We start from the raw sequence: 10,532 nt of genomic DNA, 5'->3' as shown, positions 1-10,532 counted from the left end.
TCTTTTCGTTGTTGCTCAGAGTCTTTTCGTTGTTGCTCAGAGTCTTTTCGTTGTTGCTCAGAGTCTTTTCGTTGCTGCTCTAGCTGAGCCGCCAACAAGGTCTCCCTATCCTTTGCATCCTTTCGTTGCTGATCCAGCTGCCGCTGCAAGTTTTGAATCATAGTTCGAAACTCGGCATTCAAGCCCCTCCCTCGCGGTGGTTTGCGAAACCCTTCATCCTGAGATTCAGGCGCACTGCTATCCTCCTGCGAGCTTTGTACGCTGAGCTCATCGATGCTGGCCGGTTCGAGTGTCCTTGTAAGCGGATCAGGCAGCTCATCGATCACCGCGGTGAGTCGCTTGAGCAGAGCCGGGGCGAAAATTTGGCAAACGTTGAGCGTAAATTGGTGACTGATCCATCTCTGTTCGCCCCTTTCGTCTCCAATGTTGAGTTCTTTGATCGTCTCGCGAAAGTACAACGTGTTCTCACCATCCACCTCAGGATAGTGAGCATAGATACGCACGCTCCGGTCGTCGTGCGAAATGGAATATCCCAAAGCCCTCCTGTGCACCTCCGAAGCACGATTGGCCTTGCGAAAGACGTCCACGACTCCCCGGAGTGCAACCGTCATGCTATGAGCATTCGGTCGATCTGCCAAGTCAAGGCCCTGTTTTCCACACTTCACCTCGCTGGTCAGGAAGGGAAAATAAATGTCCTCGCGCGCTGTGTAGTACGACTTCTCCCAAGGTTCGATGCCGAGCTTCCGGCGCTGAAGTTCGGTAAAGTTGGACCACTTGAATCCGTACGTCCGGTCCGGCTGCGGTCGGGGTCCATAGAACGAAATCCCTTTGACCCAGGGGTCATTGTGACCTTCAATCAGACCGTGAAATTCCTCTCGCCCACTGATGGACAGGTTTTCAACCGATGGGACGAGGAGAGGATGCAGGTCGAGGAAGACTCGAGCTTCGGATCGGCCTCGAATCAGAGTCTGGAATTTGTCGAACCGGTCATCAAATAACGACTGATCGGGACGCGGTTGATGCGTGTAGAGGAGCTTCTCGCACAATATCAGGTCTTCCTTCACGAGGCCAGCATCAGATGGCCGCATAAAACTACCTTTCGTCTCCAAAACCACCGGGTAGTTTACATCTTTGTAGGCCGAGTATTTCTTGTCTGCTGAAACCGTGGATTCCGTGCCGTCACCAGATTGCGAAAGTCGGCGACTTAACGAATCTGAGGACCGAGATCGTTTCGAGGGTGGCAGACTCATGTCGTCTTGGATGTCGCATTCCTCGCTAGGTGGAATGCTTGATAACCACTTCTCCACAAAAGCACCGCCGTGCGGGCGGCCTCTCTGTGCGGATGGGAGCACGGCGTATCTATCCGGCGACCTTGTCTTTCGTCCTGGTACGAGAGGGTTTGCAGGAGGCGATTCGCGATGCAACTGCGTCGCCTTGTCAGCATCTTTCCTCCTGTAGAGACGTGCATTGCATCCACTCACTTCGTCGGTTTTTGTGGCAGACGGAGATGGAAGCTGACGGTGCAGCTTCGAGGAAGGAATTTCAGGATTGAGGTCTTCCACCAGGGAAGCCGGAGAGGCGTGTCGAAGGTCAGATAAGCGGCGGATCTTGTGAGGACGTTCGCCGTCGTCGCTCTGCACGGCGTACCGTTTGTCTAGAAAGCGTCAGTGATCCATTGATCCTGCGTTCCCGTCGTTCGAGGCTCTTACCGTGCAGATTGGCCTGTTCGTGACTCTGCACGTTCGTGGCTTCTTTATCGGGCGATATCATTTGTTACAGAGGAGAGCAAGCGCTCTCACATTGATCAATACAGTGCCATGTCGGTCTCTTGAGGAGTTTCTCGAAGCCTTCGGGCCCGTTGGCACAGGGAAAGAGCGCAGGCAGAGGCGAGTAGCACTGTCATCCAATCAAGTAGGCTAGGTTTGGTGTCACATGCTGGGCGCTTATTCATCCAGGCCAAGGACTGGCTGCGCCGTCAATCACTTGCTCTCATCGGTTCGCATGCGCGTCGCGACACAATTTTTGAACTACGTCCAACCGACTTCAAGTGAATAGGTATTTCGCTTTCGAGAGCCTTCCTTGAAAGGGCTGAAGACTGGCCGATGACGTGTGTACCTGCTATTTTGGACCACGCATTTTGTCGACGATATCGACCCCCGGCGGTTATATTGACAACTCCTTCCTAACGAGTCCTGTCGCCCTCCCCTTTTTTCCCACTTCTGCCGCTTGGAACACAAAGTGTGCTTTCTGGAAAACATAAAGAAGTGAAGAGACCGACAATTGTTCCATCCATTGAGACCCTCACTGTTTGAATCTATCTGTCGATTTCGCCGATTGGAGTATGGGCATGAAACGAAACGCCTTCCTCTGTTGAACGCCCTAGATCCCGTCAATACCGCTAACAAGTGGCCAGCAAATTTCATCGTCACCGATTCCGACCCGTCTTCTCTTTGATGGCTTTTGCCCACGAGAGTCACCTCCCTCATCGAGAACAGCAAACTGCGACCATGTCAAACTTGGCTCCAGGCGCCTCAACGTTTTCGGCCCTGGAACCCTTGCGGTTCCCACGTTGCCTACTTCTTCTTATCCTCGCTTGTACCCTCTGTACGACGACCCTGGCCGCTGCAACGCGTCGTTCTTTTCCCGTTTAAAGTCGCTCCTCCTTCTCTATCTGATGCCTTTTCCACCAGACTCCTCGACATTATCCGCTCATACAGCCAGAGAGAGAACAAGAGACAAAGCCCGATCGCTTGGACGGTGCGGTGCAGACTGGCGGGCAATGGCCACACAAGAGAATGTGCGCTTGCTAACAGGGTTGAGTTCGTTGACAGTGACGCAGATGAAGGTGTTGAGATGTGGAAAACGCCACCAATGTCCTATCTATACATGCCTGTTTGATGGTCAGTCGCTACCAAGATGAAGAGCAGAGCCACTACCTCTGCCACTACCAAGCTCAACAAGATGTAACTCGGGATCATATACTTCGTCGTCTACCGACAAGGCCGTTCAATAAGCGCCGGCAAACATATCATCGATGCATGAATACTGTCGTGGGGTCTTATTGCCTGTTCGACTCGAGATTGTCGGTACCCGGGATTTTGTGGATTTGAGGAGCTCCGCAGGCATGCTTCGAGACCTGCACGCACATCACGATTCCAGATCGAGCCACTGAGCTCTTACAACAGTAGGAATGGACTGCATTTGACATCGACGTCGCCAACCGCCATAAACCAGGAATCATCCTTGCTGGTGTGACAGCATCGGTGCTTCCTGCGCCTCGGAGGGGGTCTCATTCGTTCCAGAGTCAATCCGCTTTACAAAAAACGCCGTGGCACTACTGTCATAGCTGGTGCATCATCGGCGTATCGACGCTCTACCGGCAAATGTCAGATGAATCTTTACCGGATTCTCCATATCAAACTACGACGAAGAGACACTAATTCAGATAGATTCGGCGTACAAGGCTGGAATACGTACGGCCAATGTACCAGCTTCTGCCTGACTGTAAGAGGGGAGCGTGTCCCCCCAAGCGCTTGTATGACGGCAGTTCCCTACTAGGTAGGTACACTATGGCAGAGGCGCATGGGTGAGTGAAGGCGAGGTCGAGAGGGAGGAGGTTCTTGGGGGACCATGCTGACGCCGAGAAGAGCCTGACTTGTCGTGTGGACGAGTAGAGAGTACTTTTGAGCACATGTCAGAGGACGAAGGGAACGAAAGCTGGTCGGTGCGAGAGGCCAGGGCTCCACTCCACCCATCATCTCATCCTCTCCTCTCCTGTCCCCTTCCCTTAGCCTACTCTTCCTTTCTGCCTCCCTCCTTCTCTCCTCTCTCACACCGGCCTGGTTTTCCCTAACTCGTTTCCACTTGTGTTCGTTCACAGTACATGACTCTAGCGAAGTGATCAGATATGGCCATGTTGCTCTACCCAGTCCCGAAAGACACGGCTGGACGAGATGAGTGATAAGTATGCCAAATCTTCCAATCCTACCCCGTTTGAGGAGCAGAAATCACCCTGCGACGGCTAGATCCTTGTGCATTTTGGATTATGAGTCTCCTTCGGGGAGACCCGCCTTTGAGCCGAACCCTGCCGTCCAGATGAGCCCGACACCAAGAGGACTGACTCTGCAAAAACCTCACATTCAAAGATGACCAGTCAAGCCTGTCCTCAGTCCTTGCCCCAACCGAACAACAACACCAAACCCAGCACCACTGCTTCGCCAGTCACGGCGCCGCTCAAGAAGCGACAATGGCTGGCAGGCAGCCATAGTATTTGGCATCCAGATCCAGAAAGGGCATAATCCAGACATCTTAGCTCTTGGCTGATCAATGATTTCTAATGATTATTCCTTGTTGGTGCAAACTTCAAGAAGAGTGAGAACAAGAGCATGTGATAGTCCCGAGTCAGAGATGGTCAGTGCTTGTGGGCTCCACTCCATCTACCATTTTCATCCTGCCCTCTCTCTGATCACACCCCTCTTCCCTTTCTTCCCATCTTCTACCCTTCCTGCCTCCCTCTAACCCTTCCTTTCTTCCTGCCTGCCTCTACCCTTCCTTTCTTCCTGCCTGCCTCTACCCTTCCTTTCTTCCTGCCTGCCTCTACCCTTCCTTTCTTCCTGCCTGCCTCTACCCTTCCTTTCTTCCTGCCTGCCATGTCTCCCTTCTCCTCCCTTCTCCCTTCCTTCTCATCACTTCACAATCGCTGAACATGGCTTCTGTTGGTCTACGCGAGAACTCACGCTACGTAACCAAGAAAATGAGCATTATTGCCGTTACAAAATCTCCAAATGACGCAGCTGAACGAGTCTGGACGATAGGCATACCAAAGCTGCACAACCCTACTGCGGTTGCTCAAGCCGAAACGCCCTGAGGTGGCTAGTTTCTGGTGCAAACCAGACACCGAATCGACGATGTCTCATTTTCCGTTGATCCTTGCTCTCCAGCAAGAGGACCAACTGAGCCAAAGACTCGCTCCCAAATAGGATCAGCAGTCGAACTTCTTGGCTCCAGGGTCGAAATAACGCCGCAAAATTAAGTATCACTCTGCTACTGGTTTTACCTGTCATCCTGCACATTTTCAAGGCTCTCACTAGACCCTTGGGTGAGTGCCGCTCAGAAGCGACAAACAGGCGACAGTCACAGTGCAATGCCTTAGCATCCCAAAAAGGCAAAAATGTAAGAAAAATCGACTTTTTTGGTCTCCACCTATTGTATCCTCTGTAGGGGATACAATAGGTGGAGCCCAAAGTTGTTCGATTTTTCTTCCATTTTTCATTGCGGCCTGCTCTCCCTCTCTCCCTGACCCTCTTCTCCCTCACCCTCTCTCCCTGACCCTCTTCTCCCTCACCCTCTTCTCCCTCACCCTCTTCTCCCTCACCCTCTCTCACTCAGTCTCTCTCCCTCTCCCTCTCTTTCACCCCCCTTCCCCTTCTCTCTCCCTCCCACTCCCTCTCTGTGACCGTACCTGGTCTGGCAAGTACCCGCGTGCTAAGACTTGAGGACAGACTATAGCGTGTTTCGATATTCAACCATAATCTTTCAACCCTTTCCACCGTGCCGCGCAAGGATATAAGTTGAAATCAATTTGCTAGCTCATGCATATCTTACAGACTGTACTAAGCTCGATTCGCAGTCGTGTGTCGGATTTTACCCTGTTGCTCGTGGGCAGAAGCGGAACCAAGCCCCCCTATCCGCAGCCCTGACCAGTGGACAAATGCTGGCCAGTATTGACTCTTATGTGCTCTGGAATACCCGAGGCGCAAGGTATTCAAAGGTTCCCAGCCGGCACCATCGGGGAGGTGAGAGTCGTCGCCGGCTGATAAAGATTACAGTAGATAAGCTTGGCGACCTTAGCCACTCGCGAAATATGGTTTCACCGTTGGGAGTCCAGGTCATGCGTCCGTCACCCTTTTGTACCAGACAAAATGGGAATTCATACGCACTATTTTTGAGGCCTAATAGTATATTGTTCGCATTTCACAACACACTCGAGGAACGAGGAATTCGAGCCACGAGGTGATAAATCCCTTGTCGAGGTCGTACATTGCGTACACCTGCAGTTGTACTTATCCATCACCGATAGGACGCTCATTCGCGCCATTTGCCGAACTCGCTTCATGGACTCCTCGATATCAGGAGGTTGCTGCAAACTCTCCAAGGATGTAAGAATCCATAAGCTTCCTTCAAACGACGGGAAACACTGATAAACTCACAATTCCGAAGAATATCCGATATTATTGATAGTGATCGTAAGAATGTGCCTCTTCTGCCTGGTGCGCTGTCCAGTCTAGCGAGACATATGACCCAATGATATGACGGAAGGTTTGCTTGGAGAAGGCGTAAACATTCGCCGCCAGGATCAGGATGTTTATGCGTACGCCAAAAAAGCTCGCGAAAAACATCCCTCACGACCGACGAAACCAGAAGTACTGTGTACATTACAAACTAAGACCTCGTCTACTGCTCAGTGCAGCACCCTGTAATGCCTTACAACCGAAATTGACACGTAGTATTTTCTAGCAAAAGGTTCACAACCCGCTTCAGGAGCCGGGGCACAATTGACCTAGAAACCATCTTGTTTTCTGAAGTTCCTGCAACAACCGTACAGCCCACATAGAGAACGGACCCTCTCTTCAGACCTCCAATCTCTTTACTATTAAAATCGGCTTCCTGAGCTCCTGACCTCCTGGAAGTCAGTCGTTACCCCTTGATTGTCGGAACCCACACACCAAACCGAAACGCCTTGACTGCGGTTCCTTTATCAGCAGATATGGAATCATCCGTCTATTCTGGTGCAACCACCGATAGCTTGAAAGAGCTTTGGCATTCATTCGAGCGAGCATGGATGGAGTCTCTCACTGAGCCGCCGACAGATATCGTCGACAGAGTGGCTGCTACCCTAGAAGACGCCATATGCTGGCTACGATCCCATAGTCCCCAGGTTTTCCTGCCGCGACACAGAGGCCCCGGCATCTGTCAAGCCCCGAAGGTGAGCTCGTCCCAGCTACCTTCATCATCTGCAGTAATGTCATTGAATGGTCCAGAGATTGTTATGCAAAGCATCATCTGAAAACATTTTCACTGAGCAAGCTACAGAAGGAGATCGTCTCGACTTCAGCCGGGTCGCATCTTTTACCTGCAGGATCACCCTTGACCCGGCCGTCCACGGACTCCATGGACGGAATTGATCCTCCATTGCCGGAAGATCTTATATGGTCAAGACTGCACCAGCCAGAAAAAGTTTCGCCGAAACGAGACAATAACCAAGGACCCTTGGAAACAGGCGGAGGCTCAGCACCACGAGAAAATGCTCATATATTTCAAGCCTGTCGGAGAAGCATGCAGGTGTTGACACCCACGATCACGGACAATCCAGGTTCCCCTGATACTAGAAATGGCACGGTTCCTCTCACGATTGGAACCAGTGACGAGGCTGGCGAAGCATATGAATCTCACGCACACTGCCATTCCAGTGGCAGCCCCATGTTGGCTGGACCAAATGCCGGGCGCGTGTGTTCAACGGGAGTAGAACCACCTGGTCGGTCACCTCGTAATGCCGCCTGTAACGTGCAACAACCAGAAGATCAGGAGCGCGGACAACGAGCAGGAAGACCGTTCCTGAGGGAAGAGATCAATGATCCGGACGACGGCGGGGTCGAGGAAGAGGAGGAGCTCGGCACACGTTCCGCGAATGGAAGGAAAAGAACATGTACCAATCGAACCTTTCACTCACCACAAAAGACGGCGAAGATGGAGCACACTCCTGAAGGGTTGGCTGAGCGGTTTGGGACGAATGATCGGGGTGCGCTTATCTCTACATTGAGAGAAGAGTGGGAAGATATTACTTCTTCGCAGCTTTTATCGGATATGGACACGACCGCACCGATTGGCATGTCCCAAAGCCCCGACGTACCAAGCTTCGTCAACTTTATCCTTCAACAAGGTCGTCAACTGGAAAGGAACTCCCTGAGAGGCGAAGTCCAAAGCTTGAAGAATCGAATAGACTTTGCACATTACTATCAGCTTTACGTGGCCGCCTCCAACGATACCCGGAAAGGCGCCGACTCTCCCTTCTTGGCCTGGATGCGGGAGTGGTATCGACGACGTAACAGGTCGCAGTCCCTGGTGATGAGCCGAGGCAAGGGTGCGTCTACAGTGGTCAAGGATTGTCTTGTCGACCTTCATCTCTCTGATTCAAGGTTTAAGGGTGTGTCCCTGCGAAGTATGAGGCGCAGAGTCGAAAAATGGCGTGCCATCGGGGGATTTTGGTCCAAGTTGATCGAAGGCTTTGGACCTGGCATGTTACTTCTGGCCCCTTCCTGCGAGCCAGACTCCCGGTAAGGCGTTGCCATTTTGACGTACTGTACAGGGTTTTACGAAATCCCAGAAAGACCTCTGAGCTGATCGCTACGTAACAGATATCAATTCGGTGAACCCGGACGGAGAGCCTTCCTGACAGCTCTCACCCAGCGGAGGAGTGCCTTCGACGCAGTTTTATCTGAAGCTAACCAATTTATGAACGAGAAATTTCACCACCAATTTGTTGATATGTCTATAGACACATCATTCCCAAATTTTCCAGCACTGACAGACAATGGACAAGGACATCAGCAGGGATGATTAGGAAACACCTTTGAGACTTGCTTGGAGTTTGGCTTTGAGATTGCAGATATTTTTTAGGCTCTCGTCAAGTTGGACATCGCACCATAATTACTGCACGATAGATCTTTCTTTTCAACTTCTGCATATTCGGAGGCAGATCACATGCTCCTGTACATAAAGAGGGAATGTGATTGACGTTTTGAACAAGACAAGGTATTGAATTCTAAAGAAGACTTTGCGAATGCTGCCAAGCCTACAACCATTTACCTAGAGCCAGACACGAATTTGCAGTGCAGCTGAGAACTTCACCATTAGAGCGGTGCGTTGAGACGTTAAAAGGTCCCATTCGTCTCGTAAAACCTCAACATTTTCAGCGGACAGTGGAGCGCCAGCCATTCGGTGGTCAAGATATGTCTCTGCCCATTGCTGGTCTTCGCGACAGCTACAGGTTCTCCAGAACTTGAGAAGTGTAGATCTTCTACTTCTACCACCTCTTGCTCCCAGTCCGTTTGAAGAACCTGGCTCATCCAATCGACATGGAGGGAGAAGTTGTCATTATTGATAATTCTTTCCACCAAGCCGCTGGGCTCGTTGGTAGGTTGCGTCGGAGGCTGTCGAGTTGTGTATCGAGGAGGCTTGTGGAATGGAAGCGGCGTCGATCCGATGAGGTAATGATGGACAAACAGGTTAATCAAGCAGTCACTGTTGTTTGTCAGCCTAAGTGTACTTTGTTTATAGAGTCTTTCGAGGATCCTTACGGGAGAAGATTTTCTCTCGGTTCCCAGGTGTTTTCGGCATCTCGATAACCCAACCATTTGATTTCATAGAGCACTTCCTGACGATCTAGGTCGTATTTGGAACGTTTGATGTATTCGACTTGAAACTTTTCCAACTGACCTTTTGGTCGTGATTTCTCTGTCGGTGACCTCTGGTGCTCCTGTTGATCCATGTCGTTTCCAATAATAAGTGGTTGTCCAGCAAAACTGGTGCGTGTCTCGTGTTTGGGCCGCTGGAGTAGAACCTCTATGAGACGGCTGCGTAGATTTGGTCGTGTGGACAGCGTAACTGTACTCTCATCCTTGCAAGTGTAGTCTTTGCCTTTTAGAGCCGTCTTTAGTATTGAATCTGTGCAGTTTGCCATCTCAACGATTGGGGAGTTGTTCATCGATCTATGAGCCAGTGATATACACAACAGCAACGCTACCACTAAGAGCCACGCAACTGGAAAGAAGAAGGCTAGGTGGATTATGCCGTCCTCCATGTATCCTGCAACAGTAACTCTACTGAGATTCGAGGGCACTGCTTAAATACTGTGGACGAAGGCCAATAATGTATGGGGCGTATCTTTTTATCAATAAATGCGGGATATTTCATCTGGAGGTTCTGTAAGCACTACAGTCCATTAGCAGCCATGGTTCTCGCGAATGTCCAGACCTGTTGAGAGGGAGTGTATTATTGCTGCCCAGTTTTTCTCTATACAAATACACTACAGTTCAGTAGAACCGGGGATAGGGGTCTACTGTAATAAGGTAAACATAAGGTAAATATAACTCAGAGCATATCTCTGTCCAGTCTGTCTCAACTATTGTACTTCTGGTTCTCCGACAGATGCAAACTCCAGTCGATATGCGGTCGCTATTGAATTGTTTAGCCATCCTTGTCTTCACACTCACCAGTGCAACATGTCTCTTTGTTTGGATCAAGATAATCTCCCGACATACTTCGTGGTCAGGGGACATAGAATCCGTCGACTCTGTGGCGTGGCACAGTGATGGCAGCGAAACTGAACGTTGGGGCGGTAAGGCCAGAGTCAACTCACAGGAAGACATTTTCTGACAGCTACAAGAACAGGACACAATAAGAACCGCTCATTGAGGGACAATGGTACTATTTGAGGTGGCCCAACATAGGGCAAGTGTGATACTGTATATTGT

The 10,532-nt window shown here is 50.7% G+C and overlaps 3 protein-coding genes across 3 annotated transcripts in view; 1 reads left to right on the top strand and 2 right to left on the bottom strand.

Moving 5' to 3' along the window:
- The window catches only part of PV08_06593 (uncharacterized protein), a gene marked incomplete at both ends in the record, with an annotated part of 2,547 nt that extends 777 nt beyond the window's left edge, over positions 1–1,770 (bottom strand). The window contains 3 exons of the mRNA XM_016380927.1: positions 97–1,424; positions 1,482–1,654; positions 1,710–1,770. Coding sequence (XP_016234029.1) covers positions 97–1,424; positions 1,482–1,654; positions 1,710–1,770 — 1,562 coding nt within the window. The remainder of the gene's footprint in view (positions 1–96; positions 1,425–1,481; positions 1,655–1,709) is intronic.
- A 4,996-nt stretch (positions 1,771–6,766) lies between these two features.
- PV08_06592 (uncharacterized protein) lies at positions 6,767–8,337 on the top strand (the record flags this gene model as incomplete). Its single annotated transcript, XM_016380926.1, has 2 exons — positions 6,767–6,985; positions 7,093–8,337. The coding sequence occupies 2 exons, from the start codon at positions 6,767–6,769 to the stop codon at positions 8,335–8,337; spliced, it is 1,464 nt and encodes a 487-aa protein (XP_016234028.1).
- Positions 8,338–8,930: 593 nt separating this feature from the next.
- Positions 8,931–9,547, bottom strand: PV08_06591 (uncharacterized protein; the record flags this gene model as incomplete). The annotated part of the gene is made up of 2 exons (XM_016380925.1): positions 8,931–9,300; positions 9,357–9,547. 2 exons carry the CDS (start codon positions 9,545–9,547, stop codon positions 8,931–8,933), a joined length of 561 nt encoding a protein of 186 aa, XP_016234027.1.
- Positions 9,548–10,532: the final 985 nt, after the last annotated feature.

This window comes from Exophiala spinifera (genome assembly GCF_000836115.1).
Source record: "Exophiala spinifera strain CBS 89968 unplaced genomic scaffold supercont1.5, whole genome shotgun sequence".
Taxonomy (NCBI): Eukaryota; Fungi; Ascomycota; class Eurotiomycetes; order Chaetothyriales; family Herpotrichiellaceae; genus Exophiala; species Exophiala spinifera.
The sequence above is the reverse complement of the archived record's forward strand: the minus strand, read 5'-3'. Positions and strand labels throughout refer to the sequence as shown.